We start from the raw sequence: 16,440 nt of genomic DNA, 5'->3' as shown, positions 1-16,440 counted from the left end.
CAATCCTATTCCCAAACAAGTATCAAAGAAAATATTTTCTTTTCAATATTTTCCCAAAATTTCTTTTCACATATCTCTTTAGAGCACATGTAGTCTTACTTGTTATAATTATTACAGAACTGATGATCTTTCCCAATACTGTGTGCTCCATACCTGGCAGAAAGGCAATCTAGAATGCTTAGAGGGTGTTTGCTGAACAGTAAATCCAGGCAACTACACTGAATTTAAAAGCTGAAATCTCAGGTAACTTTGACATCCTTAAGACAAAGAGTTATGATTTTGTAAAAGAAATGAATAAAAATTTCATCAATCACAAAGGCATAGGGATTATAACTCTGATTATGATAGAATACTTCATTAAACTGCTGGTGGATGTATGCCTAGCAACATTTTTTAAGTTTAATAAGTTATGAAAGTTGATTTGAGATATGCTAGGAGCAGTGATGACTAATCAAGTACATCCCAATATCAACAGTTCCAAATATGGGATAATAATAAGATAATGTGATTTGAGAACTCCTATGAACATATTCTCACATCCCCAGGGAGACCAATACCATGGAAGATCCATGGGTGATGTTGTAGATTTCCAGAAAGAAAGCAATCTCACTGAAAATTGTTTTTAAATACATCTCACACTTTGAAAGCAACTGTTTTGAATACAAACTTTTGTCATGAAAATTAGAGTAGACAAGAAGAGTAGAGTTTTAAATTGGCATAATAAATTCTCATGGGTTCAACAATCTGAATAGTAGAGCAAAATAATTGAAAACAACAAAACATTAAAATTACTTTAAAAGCACCATAGTGTGTTTGGATAACACAATGTTACAATATGTTGCAGCTGTTAATGACAAGAAATAATGTTTTTAAGGAAGCAATCTTCAATTAATCATTTCCTCTTTTAGTGGGATAATTTATGGAAATGAAATGAGGCTAATAAACCAGAAAGAATGGGAGGAAAGAAAGAAGTTAAATAAATTGCTTCCTTTTGTAACAACAAAAAAGTCATGATATCCATCATTTGGCCAGAAATATCATGTTGCTAAAGGCCTTATTTAGCATTTGATTCTCTTCCAATATAGCAGAAACAGAAGGCATCACGTTTCAGCTTTCCATTTATTTCACTCTCCATTTTAACCCCATAAATGTCTCCCAAGATTGAAATGTGAATAATGTAATAATCTTAGGAAATTTGATGTCATGTAGAAGAGACAGAGATGGATGAAGTAGGGAACCATGTATTAATTCACTCTCTGATTTCTGACATTAATTTTGATGTTCTCCCTCTTTATTAAAAGTTGAATTTCATAAATAATAAATATAAAATAAAACTTCAGAGAGAGGCAAATGGATGCAAATTATTTTCAATGTTTAGGTTATTTAGCAATTAAATTTCATTACTAGACTCCATAAAAATCAAATTCCAGTTGTTTTCGTCACATTGTATTTTTTAATATTTCTCTCACTAATATTCACTAAAGTCTAGCAAAAGAGGAAAAGAAATGTTGCTCATGAACCCTTGCAACAATATGCTACTTAGGTGCAAATTATCTTACTTAGGTTTTCCTTGCTGGATTCTAGGTGATTTCCTCCAGAAATACAAGTGTTTTATCAACAGAAAAGATTTGTTTGACTTCAATGACTGAAAAACATTTTTTTAAACTACAAGTACCTTAAAAGTCATTTTAAGGATGAAAGAGATCTTAATAGAACTCTTGGAAAGATATAAAATATTTTAAATTTTTAAAAATGAAGAAAATAATTTCATTCATCTTTAACATTCTTGTATATTTCAGATCTGCACAGCAGATTTATAAAGTTTATACACTGTAGTGCACTTTAACAACTCTAATATATATATATATTATATATAATATATATATTATATATAATAGGGATAACAACTCTAATATATATAATAGAGATCATGCTTATTTATTTATCAAGATAATGCTCAGTCCTGTTTGCACAGTGTTTAGTGTGGTAATTACACTAACTAGATTATCTGAAAATGTTTGTTGGATGTGTTTTGCTTGCATGCTTGCACCAATCAATGTATGCATGATTCTGTATTAAAGTATATTCATGTGTGTTTAATCTATCTACTAAATTGTGACAGATATTTATGAAGTTTAGTGAATGAAACTTGTCAAAAACAAGTACATTTTTGGAACAAATACAAAAAGACTTGATTAATTAAGCCTTATAGAAAATTTAAACTTGTAATTTGATAACTTATTAAAATAAATCTAAATTAAACTACATTGTCTTATGCAGTAAATTAAGATCTTTTCTTGATTTTCTTGGGGCTAGGCAGTAATTTTCAACCATTCTATCATTTAGAATGTTAAAATTCAAAAAGTATCCCATCTACCTGGATTCCCTGGATTGCTGTAGATTTGTTCTTAAAATGTGCCAGTATGAATATAGATTGGCAGATGGATAAGCAGAGAGAAAATTTTAACTTTTGTACATAGGTAATTATTTTAATCAGGAGAGTCAATAGTATGTTCTTTTTGAATATTATTATTTTAAAAATATGATAATGAAATTGATGCATTATGAAGTAAAATATGAAGCCATTTTAATAGTTCCTCACTGTACCTGATAACTTTTGATGGCATAGATTGAGACGCTTCTTAGTATAGAACAAGATGAAACTCGATTACTTAAAAAGTAATACCAATATGAAGATACCTACTATAATATTTGTTTAGTCTACATGGAACATCTGGTATGTTTTATTTTCATGATTTTATAGCAAATGCGTTCCCAGAGAAAGCACAAATAATCTACATGCCAGAGCAAAATTACCATAAAGCGTTTACTTTAAAAAATCAGGAAACATGAAATTTAATGTTTCACTTACTTTTCCCAAGAGATACCATAAGAGATAGAAAACGCCCTTTGTCTGAAGCAGAAATCTTCCATAACAATAATGAAAATACCATATTGTATTTTAATTATATGTCATCTTTATAACTTTTGGAATTAAAGAAAAATGCATCAAGCTTACAAACCCCTTGTTTATAACAGCTAAACTTTAGTTGTATTACAATTCATCTTTCCTGACATGCTCAGAGAGTTTAATAAGGAACAAAGATAACACTTAATTCAGCCCTCTTCTTTCCTGTTTCACGTAATTTGCACACATTTTATGTGCATGATTGAACTGTTTGTGCAAGGTGACATCAGAAGACAACTATTACCGGTTTTCAGCAGTGACACAGTTTCAAAGGGGTTTATAAAAATCTTAGAATACTATAATGATTTGATTCTAGGATGCATACTCATTTACATTTTAACATCTCTAATAACAGACTGTGTCTCACAATTGTTCTTCATCTGGGTTAAAGTAGCTTTCCTCCAGGAAGAATTCTTTCTGACATCTTCCAGACATGTGAGACCCCACAAACCTTATAGCTTTTTAAATTAAAGCTTCTACCTGAGGTTTTGGGTCTACCCTGCCTATGTGAATTCAGAAAATAAACCTTCATTAGTACCACCTTGAGGTTCAAGGAGTGCTTTTGCCTCTTTTCCCACAGTCATGATTATGGGGGAAGCAGGCCACTTTCCTTGCTATCTTCATCTGCATGGAGTTTATTTCTCATTTAAACTATTTCTCAGTCACTCTGTGTCCCTGTTCCATGCTGGAATCCTTTAGTAGGTTACACATTTTGGGTAGTTTTTCTTTCTTAGCAGCACATAAATAGTGCTGCATTTTACATTCATTGTCATCTTAGTCTTGATGAAATTTGGTTATTTATTAAAGTTGGGGATTTCTTAATGCTGACATCAGCTCATCTATCAAATCTTAAGGCTCCTCTTTGGGCTAAGTGCTCAGATTCAGAGTTGGAAGAAGCTAAGGAACAGACCATAATAGCACTGCTGCAAACTACTAAATTTATGGCTCCATAGACCATAAAGATGGCATTGCCAAAGATACTTTATGAAATTTGGAAATGATTTTGATGCCAACCAAGACATAAATTGAGATGGGCTAGCTATGGAGATAATTTAGAAGATTAAATTCTGTGGATATTTTACTATGAGATGCTAAAAAGGAAATGTATATATGCAGAACAGCCAAGAAAACTATTAGGGAGTGAAATTCAATGATGGCATTAAACTACAAGATAGGGCATAAAATATTTCAAAGGTCCAGAAATCTAAGATGATGTTATGATTTAAAAAAAATGTACTGGGACTTATGGTGTATCTTTTTCCTTTCTGGACACATAAATCATAGTAAGGCTCATTTTGGGTTTGTAAGGAAAGAGGAATGGGAGAGAGTTTAGAGGTAAATTGACTTGGCCAGTCATTTTCTTGAATGTAAAGTTGGACAAGCTCCAACTCTGTGCATAGCAATTATTTCAGGGAAGGGAACAGACTGGAAACAACCTGAGACTTCTCTCAAGCATCCTGTTTAAGGTGTGACTGGGAAGACAAGATCTGCTAGCACACATGTATTTTTAGGGTTTGATATTAAGAGCTTTCTGGGTGAGCAGTTAGAAGTGATGGAGAAGTGTGTGCTAGGATTCAAGGGAAGTGGAGCTGGATGTTTTTCTATTTCACTAGGGCATGTTCACCACAACTGCTGCTTTGTGTGAAAGGGAGTAGAGTGCCAAATGAGTGTTACAGGTTTCATCTAAAGTGAAATTTCTTTCACCTTAATTCTGAGTTATTTTATGTACATTTTTTCTATTAAGAACCTCGGGATATGTAAAATATAGAGTGTTACAGAATGTTTACCATTACAGCTGGAAATGATCACACTGAAGTGTGTAATTTGGCTTCATGTTGCTTAGCAGCTTTCTGTGAAAACATCTCATATCTTTATATGTTTCCATATGAGCACATGTATTTTATTGAATGTGAGAAGTGACATTAGCAAGACAACATGCATGATTTAACAGGGTTGGGCTCTGGAATTTTGCCCATTTTACTCTCAAATATTGACATCAACTCTTCCAAGGTAATTCACTGATTCCCAATAGTAAGACAGCCTAGCCAAGTGGGAAGGCCTGACTTAGTTTCCAAACATTTGAAATCCACTGCAATCTATTGTGCATATGTTTTATTTTTGCTCAATTAGCAATGTTAGCTGACAAGAAATAAAAAGAATAAAGAGGCCTTCATAAAGGAATGTTTTATTGCTGCAAAGTTTCTAGGGCTATTTTATCCTTTCCCCCCATATATCACAAATATCCAAGTAGGGTTGTTTACCACAAAAAAGAAAAGAAAAACAATCCTGTAACATTAACTACAGAAATTCCTTTTTTTCTAGTATAGTGTGTATTTTGACTGAAGAACTAGGAGAAAATTCATTCATATTTTCCTTACTTGCTATATATGTACTTTTTTTTTCACTTTTCATAGACTCTGCCCATTCTAATTTCACACACACACACACACACACACACACACACACACACACACACACAATCTTTAAAATCTGAAATACTCTCAAAAGCCCATTCAATGATTGACATTATTTTTTATCCACGGTCTCACTTTTTAAAAACAAAATCACTTTGGTCGGTTTTTCCTCTTATATATAACAGACACTCATAACTCCAATATAAATAGTATTTTAAAATACTAATTGGCCTAATAAAGATATTGTACTGATAAATATAAGGATGTATCAGTAAGACTATGTATACATATAATTTCTAACAATTTTTGAAACAGCACAGTGCTCTGAACATGATGGTATATAATCATTATTTATTAACTGGATCTCATGATGGTTCTTAAAAGATTTTATTTCTTAATATGATGGTGTTGGAGATAATAATGTATGACTCAGAACATTTTTCAATATAAATACTAGATGCTGCTTAGTTCAAATCTCTTACTGTAAAACAATAATAGTAAGGAGCTTATTTTAGCTTGAAGACTTAAGAAAACTTATTCATCTAAACTATATTTACAGAATACTTACAATAACCATGATGCTATCTCTGGGGTAGTATTACAGGTATGATCAAGAGTATAATAACAAAGTTTGTATTGATATGGAGATTAAAGTCTGATTGGAAATGAATTCTAATTTTATTCTTTTGTTTCTTTTAGTTCTAATTACTATAACTAACTCTCCAAATCTAAGCAAATAGATTATTCTCTCTAATAAATTAATATTTTATAATTTTTTATCAATTGAATGATGTTGATCATAATTCAATATTTTCACATGGAAGATCAGTGAATATTATGTTGTTCAATTGATATATGTCATTTGAAAAAAACTCGGGGAGGTGTGTCAATAAACCATAATACTCATGCAGGGACATTCATAATATTTACTTCATTTAGTGGCCTCTTTCTTGTTTATAATGAGGACAATAATAGGAAAGTCCTTGGCCATAAAGGTTTTAAATAAAAATGGGTCCTAAATATTGGCTCCATTAGTGGTCACCCTGCTTGAATATTGTCATCTCCCAAATAACCCTATGTGGAATTGTACACCAGCACATTCAAACTGTGCCAGAGGGATACCTGGAATTCAGATTTTGGAAGGTAGGCTAGGTGCAATGTATGACAGTTTTTTTCTTTTTTAACATTCATTAAACATGACTATTCTATACACCATTAGTAAGTCAAATAAGAGCTAATGAGATTAATGCAAAAGGCACCAAAATAGTTTATTATGTTCAGTTAGGATCACATTTGCAAGTTAACTATTTTTTACAATGAATTGTTATAGTGATGTCATTGACAGGTTTCCCCAGCAGAGGGAAGCATAACTTCATTATTATTTTCATAAATGGTTGAGTTGGGGTGAATAAGTTAGATATTTACAAGAATGGTTGATGTTTTAACATTAAATAGGAAACTTTGACATTAAATAGGTCTTGGCATCTTTTAGGAAGTCTAAAATGAATTTGGTCCAAAATGCCCACTTCAAGGGAATAGCCAAATATTAATTTAGTGTTGAAATTTACTTGAGTAGAACAATCAAGAATACATTGTGTCTATATCACCAGCATATAAATGAGTAATGTGCATTGCTTATTTTAAGACTATATTTCCTTCTTCAATATACTTTAATGAATCTTTTTGTTGTCCTATTCTCAGGTTGCTTCTCTACATCAAAGTACAAACTTAAATTCGATTCTTTTTGTTAGTATAAGAAAGCTAAGCTTTGAATCTCATAAGGGTCTAAAATATTGAGTTTATCATGACTGTGATTGTAAAATATAGTTTAATGCTTGTGTTCTTCAATATTTTCTTTCTGTTAGATTTTATTTCCCTTGGAAGACATGTGTACCCTGCATGGTTGTGTGTGGATATGTATTATCACATGATCTAGCCTGATATTTGCAGGTTTAAAGTTAAAAAAGATGACTTACCATGGTGTTGTAAGTCTGAACAGTGAGTCAGTGGGTCTCCATTTCTTATATCTTGTCGTCTTGTGCGTCTAGAACAATTACATTTAAAATGTATTATTGTATATCTACTTTACCCTCTTAGGAATTTGTCATAAGAATGAAGAAGAAACAAAATCCGCATAAAACACTCCAGGAACTTATAAGAAGAGATGTGTTTACATCCAAACAAAATTTTTCAAAAGCAGTTCAGTATACCTAAAAAGAGAAGTCTCTAAGACCAAAAACTTCAAAGTGGGAACAAGTAGACAAATATACCAACATGGTATTAGGTACCTTTTGAACTATCTACAACAAAGAATTTATGGCTCTTTGATAACAGGTATTAATAACAGTCAAATATCTAAAAAATCGAAGGGGGGAATATTCCACAAAATTTGGAATCACAACCCATTATTTCAGGAAACAGAATGAAACTCTGATCATTAATGTGGGAGTGAGGTTGAAAATTAAAATTCCCCTGAATGGTATCTTTTTCTTAATGCTTATACAAAGTTGCTTAAATAGACATCTTTGAAATTTTATTAAGCCTAGGAATTATTTTTGAAGTTAGATTTTTTAGGTTATTTTGTTCACATTTAAAAAATGGTTTATTTAATTATCTTATGGTTATGATTGCAAACCAATTGACCAGCAATGTGAATAAAATGAAAAAGGCAAAAATAAATGTAGATGGGGTAAAACTGGGAGTTCATAACCCACTACAATCTAATGTATGAAATATGATATGTGAAGAGCTTTGTAATGTTGTGAACAACCAATAAAAAAAAAAAATAAATAAATAAAAATAAATGTAGAACTTAAGAGCAAGACCTCCTTTTGCCAGAGTAAGTGAGAAAGGAGAGGCGAACTAATTTCTAAGGGAAAAACCAAATTTGTTTTTAAACATCAAAGTTAATTTTTTATACTCTATGGCTCAAATTGCATTTCAGGTTCCAAACAGTCTGGGCATCCTTTCTCTATACTTTGCTAGTGGGTGGAAAGAAGGAGGGGTCTTAAGCTATTACTACAGAGAAAGATGGGAAGTTTGAAGAACAGACTTAAGTATGGAGAACAGTGGTGGGGAACAGACTGAAAAGATTGGGCACACTTGACTATTTTCTGCAGCTATTTTAACGGGTATTGTCTGGCTGCGAATTAGTTATCATCCCTGAAAAAAGCTTTCACAAAGGCCATTGAGAATTGCAAATATGGAATTTGTTACTGTATTCATAAATTTAGAAGTCTAAAGTATTTATAGATTTCTATTTGTAGAATTAGTGAGACTATCAAACAGATGTTGCACATTTCAAAATCGAGCCAAGAGAACTTGTGAAACATGAATCAAAAAGCATTTGGGAAGGCATTTTTCACTGCCATTTAACTTTTTGAAAAATGCCATCACAAAGAATATATAAGTTGTAAGGCCTCTAAACATCCTTTTCAAAGACATGTAGTGTCAGACCCATGAAATTGGATTAAGTAAAATCTGTAAGGCATAACAAAACAGTGTTAATAAGAATTCCTTGGATCCTGAAGTGTAAGTGTAAAATAAACACTTCCAAATATATAATGCACAGGTTTTAACTTATATAGAAGTGGTTATGGTTTTCTTTTTTTCCCCTTCCTTATTAAGAAAAGCTTAAAATTCAAATGGATTATTACTAAATTAAGCAACGTTATTCACATTCACTTGGAAAGGAAGCAATATTCATTTGCAGTTCAAACATAAATCTCACATTTTTTAACATAAAAGTCTCCTAGAGCTAAATGTTTTTAAGAAAAAAATCATTCTAATTTTAAATAATTTATTATTATTACTGTAAAGACAGCATGTTGTTATTTATTTTAACTACCCTTGGTACATTCTATCAGTCTATATTATTTTCACTCTAAGCCTTTTTTAAATTTAAAATTCCAACAAAATCAATATAGATACTAATGTAATACAAATATATCATCAACTCAATTTTGAATATTGAAGGCTTAAGATATTTGCATTTTTAATCCATTCTGAGTTATTACTATATTTGCTTATAGGGTTAACATGATACTGTGTTCTAATCCATACAATTATATGAAAGACTTAGATTGTAGATGATTTAATACTCAGTCAATGCTACCTAAATTTGGAATAAAAAATTTTGTGCAACATGGGGGCCTTTTCCTTTTCCTAACATTTTTCCCACACATTTAAAATGACTCAAAGGTTGCAGAACTTATCTCACTAGCTATGGAAAAAAATCATATTCATAGCTTATTTGAAATTTTAGCTATAATTTAAAAATAAACAAAACAAATTATATTGCTTCTAAAATGCAGTAACTTGGTGACACTGGTTTTCATGTTTCAAAAGGTTGATGTGCCATCAATCATTAGGGCCATATTAACAAGCTGCTGTATATTACTTTCATCTATCATTGCTTGTTTCATAAGCAGTAGATATCAATAGAGAAAGGTAACCATCAGTGAATTGCAGAGGATGTACTGAAGTGGCTTTTTGTCAAATGAAGAAAGTGTTTTTATTTTTTAAAGTATAAGTAAACTGATTTGTCAACAACTTCTAGGATTTGTCTATGAGTTCTCTGTAGTAAAATCACATTTCCTGGAAATAAAACTGTCTTTAAAGATCCAATGTCTGTTCCTAATGCATTCAATCTTGTATGCAGTAACTCACAGTTATGTATCATCTTAATGTAGTATTGTAGATAACTCTCTAAGTATATCTTAGTAACATTCAAGTTCAAGCATGCCCCCCTCAAATACTTCCAAGTATCATTAAGAATATATATCATTTATAATATATATACTATATCTGTATATATATATATATATATATATATATATATATATACTACATATATACAGACAGATAGATGGTTGTTTTATTATAGTTTTATATTTAAAGTTTTAACTCTGTAAATACAATATGATACAATAATAATACAGAGGCATTTAGATTTCCTTGAGTTAAATAAAGAGATATGCTGGATGCTAGTTAATCAACACTTATACCACACCACATACAAATACGACTTTTTCTATTATTAGAAAAAAATTAGCCTTGATTTTTTAATGATTGAGTCCTGGTGTTCTCCCTAAGACTCCAAAGGTAAATGAATTTCTTTCTGTAAGAATTTTTTGTCCATCCAGGGAAATAAATTCTCTTATTAAAACGTAAAAACAGAATAGAATGTTTCTAAGGAGAATAAAAGAAATAAATTTTGTTGAACAAAAAAGCCTCTTGCTCAAAGACACAAGGCCTATTCTAGATCCTGTTCATAACTTTCTGTGACTTTGACCCTAAATTTCCCACTGTGTAAAATAAAATTGCAAAATTATAATTTCCAACTGTAAAAATTTAGGAAAAGTATTGTACTGTCCTAAACTTTCCCCAATCATTTAAAAAAGCCAGTTGTTCCATTGCATTTAGTACCCAACTTTCCTACTACACATTTTTTCTGGATGTTTTCACTATTTTAAGGAAAGGGGAAAAATTAAAAAAAAAAAAATGGAAAGAAGCAAACCCAGTTCCAGCCCAAACCTCTTTTATTCATCAGAAAAGGGTGGTCTTCTTATTTTAAGAAAGCTCTTCTAGAAATAGAATCAAACAAGGAAACTAGCAAACATTTTATTTTTCATTCCTACCTCTTTGCAGTAGGAAAATAGCGAGAGCATGAGGAACCATCCCAGGCACAATACGGGTCTCGAGCCAGGCAGCACTCCGCACAAGCTTTCCCATAAATATCACATCGGTGCAGAGGGAGTTGGGCCACCCCAGCAGTGGAACCAACATATAGCTGTTGCTGTGAAAAGAGTTTACCAAAACTACTTTGATTTTCAAACCTCCTTTTTCTTAATAGAAAGTTTATTTATTGACATCATCAACACTTAACAACAATAAATGATATCTGTAGGTATAAAAACAAACCACACTGTTAATAGTTTCTTTGAAGGCTTAGCAGATAACAGGAGAGTTTAAAATGGAGCAAGAGCAAATTTTAAGTATTTGATTGAAACAGGTGTTTTTCTAAATATAAAAGAAAGATAAAGTTATCTGTACACCAAGCAAAATGATGTTCAAACATTGAGTTTTTATCCTTAACATTTTTTTTCTCTTTTCCCTTCCAGTTTATACTTTTGTTTGACCAAAGTATCTCTTTGGCTATGTGCTCCAGATGAGCTGGAGGCAGACATCTGATTCTGACTCCTGGGTGCCCTATTACATCACCTGTGATGTACCATTTCCTCCTATGAGAGTGAAAGGGAGATGTTTAGGTATTTACATTTGAAAAGAACTTTGGACTTAACTGTCTTGCTTTTGCACTGCCTCCAAGAAGATTATTTTAAGCAGCACTACTAAATCATTTTCCATTCAAAAGATCATCAAAGGGGAAGAGAGTGAACTCTGATGCAATCTACCAAACTAAAAGCACTGAATTGGGCATTGAAGAGCCCGGGTGCTCAGTCTAGCCTTGTTAACTCTGTGTGATCATGGAACATTCACATAATTTTTGTAGGAATTACCTTCCTTATCTGTAAAATAAGCATGTTTCACAGATATTTAAAGTGAGCATCCAGATGACATTTCACAACACTATCACCTTCAATGAAAATGGATTTATTGAATGAGGCAGAATAGGGACAAGTAAAAAACCCCAAAATTCTAGCAGCTACTATTTCAAGATTTCAGAACAACTTTAAAAATGCCTTGAAAAAAGTTGAGTGAATGTAACATGTCAGCTGCAAACTTATATAAACACAAAATGAAACAAAAATAAAATTATTTTGTGATTTATCCAACATGTACTTTAATTAGTACCATAGGTCTTTTTTCCTTGCACTAGAGGATTGATTGATTGTAGCAAACCTTAAATAAAAGTTATCTAATTGCTAAAACATGTAGTAAATCACAGGCGAAAGACTTCAAATTTTTATCTTAATTTCTCCAGTATGGAGATGAACAATAAGATTCAGAAAAGTCACACTTTGAACAATGGTGTTCTCTTTTAACATTATAAAGTATCTAATAGTCATAAATGGACACAATTAAAACTGTATTTCCAAAGACTTTCATTTATGGACAATATATATCAATAAACAGATAAATTGAATGCAGAGTGAAGTACTATTATCATTTAAGAAATCAGTAAAGTTATAAGGAATGTTTATGTAGAAAATAATTCAGTGCTAAAATCTAAACAACATACTTATATCTTGAGATAAGAAAGGAAAATAAGAGGGAAAAAGTAATACAATTCAACAGTTATGGTTTGGATCTGGAATGTCCCCCAAAGCCTCATATGTTGGAAGGTTGGGTGCCCAATGTAGCATGTTCAGAGGGAGGGCTTTGGGAAGGTAATTAGGTCAAGAGGGCTCTGACTTCATAAGCAGCTTAATCCTCTGATGGATTCATAAATTGATAGCATTATTAGAAGTGGCAGAAACTATAGGAGGTGGGGCCTGGTTGGTAGGTCACTGGGGTCATGCTCAGGAGGGGTATATCTTGGTCCTGGTCCCTTTTCCCCACGACCCCTACACTGTGTGTTTGTGGGTTGGGGGGGGGGACTTCCTGGTTGTCATGAGGTAAACAGCTCTGTTCCCACTCTCTCTGCGTCACCACAGTTTTGGGAATCAGGTACTATGGACTGAAACCTCTGAAGCTGAGGAAATAAATATCTGCTCCTGTTAGTGTCTTTTCTCAGGTATTCTGCCACAGTGATGAAATGCTGACTATGAAATGCTGACACAATATGTGGAAGCATTTATTCTGGTAAATATTGCTATTTGATTTCACTAAACAGAAAACATAAAAATATCATGTGTATTACTATCTGCTCAACTTTGTACTATAATTCAACTTTATTCTTACATTCAATTTTAGTATTATATTGAATGATACTAAAACCCAGGACAAATTAAGAAATGATGGTGAAATCCCTGGGAGGAAATGGCAAATAGTATCTTTACCCTCTTACCCTTTATTTCTTTTTCCAGTAGCCTCCTTATCCTTTTAAAATGAATTTAGAGTCAATGAAATCAAAGAAATTTAAATGTTATTTAAAAATAAATGAATATTTAAACAAACAATGGAATTACTTAAGAGTGTTGTAGCAAAGTCCAACAGAATCATGGTTGGCAACAGTGAATACAGACAAGCTAATTCACATATTGTAATCATGACTATTTTAAAATTCTACTAACCAAATTGGTCAGACAATCAAAAGATCTCTATGTTTGTCCAATAACTTTTAAGAAACATAAGCAAAATAAATACATATAGATGTATGACATTTGAGTAGGAAAATAATTATCTAAATAAAACATTTAAATGTCATATCCCTTTAGAAGAAAAACAGAAATAATGTATGGGAAGAATACATTGTAGTATATTTACACATAGTACATGTGACCATTGAAGTTATTGTGTTGAAAATCTAAAGTGTGATTAAATGCCAAAAGTTAAATGTAACTGTCATTTTTATTTTGTCATAATTATTCAGGATTATTAATGATCTACTAAAATAATTATGCTATCCAAATGAAATATAGAGGAGGCTTGCAGGCCTCACTGAACACAATCCAGTCACTAGCAAGGAAACTGATGTGCTTTTTCTGCCCAATTTAACATCTCCACAGGCGTTTCACTATCCTCCTTAACAAGTTGTGGGCCATAGGCAGGACGGGAGCCCGTTTATCCAGAAAATTAGTGATAACACTACTTGTCACTCTTGAAACAACTGCCTTATTTTAAGAATGCCTGCAAGAATGTATAAAAAAAAAAGAAAAAAAAAGGAAACAACAACAACAACAACAAAAAGATCATTTTGAAAAGAAATGGGTTATATTTTTACAAAGCATAATAATAATGTTTTAATAAGGTTATATTTCTGAATACATATTTTTATGTCTAAAAAACATTGATTCTTAACACTTGCTTCAAAGAAAAAATAATTATTCTCTTAAAAAAAAAAGAATGTGTGAAATCAAGTCAGGGCTGAATGAAATCAAACTTCCTTCCAGAAATGAAAAATGTATGTCAGGGACACTTTCTTCTCTCATGATATTTTAAATTGTGAAGTTTTTGGTTTGTTGGTAAAATACTGCATTGGTTTGCACTCTTTTAGATAGTTTTAACAAATTTAAAACAGAAAGGAGTATTTTACAAAGCTAGATGTTGAGGTAATGCAGTTAGGATTCGCTGCCATAAAAAAATAGTTTTAAAAATCATTACAGGAAAGAGGATCCCAGTCTAGCTTCCATCCTGGAAATCCCCAGATTTCCTTGCCAACATGTGACAATTTTTAGATTACAAGAACAGGTGAACACATACTTATGAAGTGTGAGATAACAGTATCAGGTCAATAATATCTGCACTCCGGGTTGTTTTAAATACCTTGGAGATTATCAATCTATTTTGATATGTCTAGTGGAAAGGACATACACTGAATTTCATTGGCTCAGTAATTTAGTGTTTTATTCAAGGGATAAAGCATGGTCATAGACAAGACCTGTAAAAGACTTACAAATAAGATTAGCCAACGGAAGGAGTAGGGAGAACATAAGGGAGAAAGAGTGGAATGAATCTGACCTAATTTTTCGGTACATATTTGAATATAGTACAATGAATCTCACCATTATGTATTTCCAGAAGACTTTAATTTAAAAAAAAGTGTAAGTAAATAGCAGAATTGTTAGAGAAAAGAGAACGGGGGAGGGAATGGAGAATGAGTTGGGCTAAGTACTGTGTGCTGAATTGGAGCAAATCATATTCTATGTATTTATTTCATATTAACCAAGTGATTCTCATAATTTACATTTTCATGCATGTTTTTACTCTAGTAAGGGGCTTCTTATTTCACTCTGGCTTTTTCTGCTTACTTATTTAATCATTAATTTCAACTTAGTATCCAAACCTTTTGTAAATTTATCATTAATGTACTGAATTAAACACTGGTAACATTTATGAGGAAACGATAATTAGAAGTTAAACATATACTTGTGCTGTTCATATCATTTAATATTTAGAAGTCTTTTGCTTTTCTTAAGTGTCTTACCAGAACATTTATTTGATATGAATGGAAACACTATTAACATGCTGCCCTTAACCTTTGAATTCATGCAGTTTTAGAATTTGTCATTTGGTAGTGACAATTTTTCTGTTTAGCCAAATTTAAAGTCACATTTTATTTTCTTGAGCACATGATCCTAGTAAAAAGGAAAAGATCTGCCAAAAATGTATAGCCAGTGCTTAATTTTGTTAGCCTATAAAGTACATTTTGTTTGCATTTTCAAAATAAAATTAAGTTGTAAACATTATTCTGAAATATCTACTCATATTACTTTTAAAGTATGAATATATACATAAAAATGAGAATCATTACTGAATATTATGTAAATTATATTTTAATGACAATGAAGAATTGGTATATTTCAACATTTATAACAAATAATGATTCAGGAAATACATTTTAAGACACAGATGAGACTGGTCAAAAACAAGGACAATGAAAACAACCTTTAATTTTCATTCTACTAAATTATTTTTAGGAATGGTATTTCTTTGCTCTTGGCTCCTTATAAAATTGTTAATCAATCTATAAAATTTGATGGACAATAGAGAAATCTATACATTTTAAATACAAACTTAAAAAAATATAATGTTGATAGTAATACATTATGACTTACCTGCTTAGTGGAAAGCTCCATTGCTGAAATAGTAGTTGGTTCCTAAAGAAGAAAAAATTTAAAATGGTCAATTAGAAAAGTCAGTCATTAATTAACACAAGGCATCAATACATAAGGTTTCAGAGATATAACTTTGATTCTCACAAGGAACAATATAGTTGGGAAATAAGACCCATGAAAGAAACTACATAGGTAAATGTCAAATATGTGGAATAGACAGTAAAATTATGTCAATATCATTCAGTTCAGTTAAAGGTCATGAGCAACATACCTGCAGTTGACCAAGTTGGGTTTACTGCTCTTTGCAGTAAGAAAGAAAATGGAAAGGACTTTTTTATATGGGTTTGTGTTAGGTGATTGGGGAAGGGTTTTAAAAAAG

General features: G+C 31.5%; 1 protein-coding gene across 6 annotated transcripts in view; it reads right to left on the bottom strand.

Annotated features, from left to right (window-relative positions):
- The window catches only part of Sema3a (semaphorin 3A), a 431,159-nt gene that overhangs the window by 10,498 nt on the left and 404,221 nt on the right, over positions 1–16,440 (bottom strand). For all 6 annotated transcript variants that reach the window (XM_078040129.1, XM_078040128.1, XM_078040131.1 and 3 more), the window contains 3 exons: positions 16,062–16,103; positions 11,022–11,179; positions 7,359–7,426 (listed from right to left, as the gene is read on the bottom strand). In XM_078040129.1, coding sequence (XP_077896255.1) covers positions 7,359–7,426; positions 11,022–11,179; positions 16,062–16,103 — 268 coding nt within the window. The remainder of the gene's footprint in view (positions 1–7,358; positions 7,427–11,021; positions 11,180–16,061; positions 16,104–16,440) is intronic.

The sequence above is a fragment of the Ictidomys tridecemlineatus genome, chromosome 2, assembly GCF_052094955.1.
Source record: "Ictidomys tridecemlineatus isolate mIctTri1 chromosome 2, mIctTri1.hap1, whole genome shotgun sequence".
In the NCBI taxonomy this organism is placed as follows: domain Eukaryota; kingdom Metazoa; phylum Chordata; class Mammalia; order Rodentia; family Sciuridae; genus Ictidomys; species Ictidomys tridecemlineatus.
This window is presented reverse-complemented; position numbering and strand designations above follow the sequence as displayed.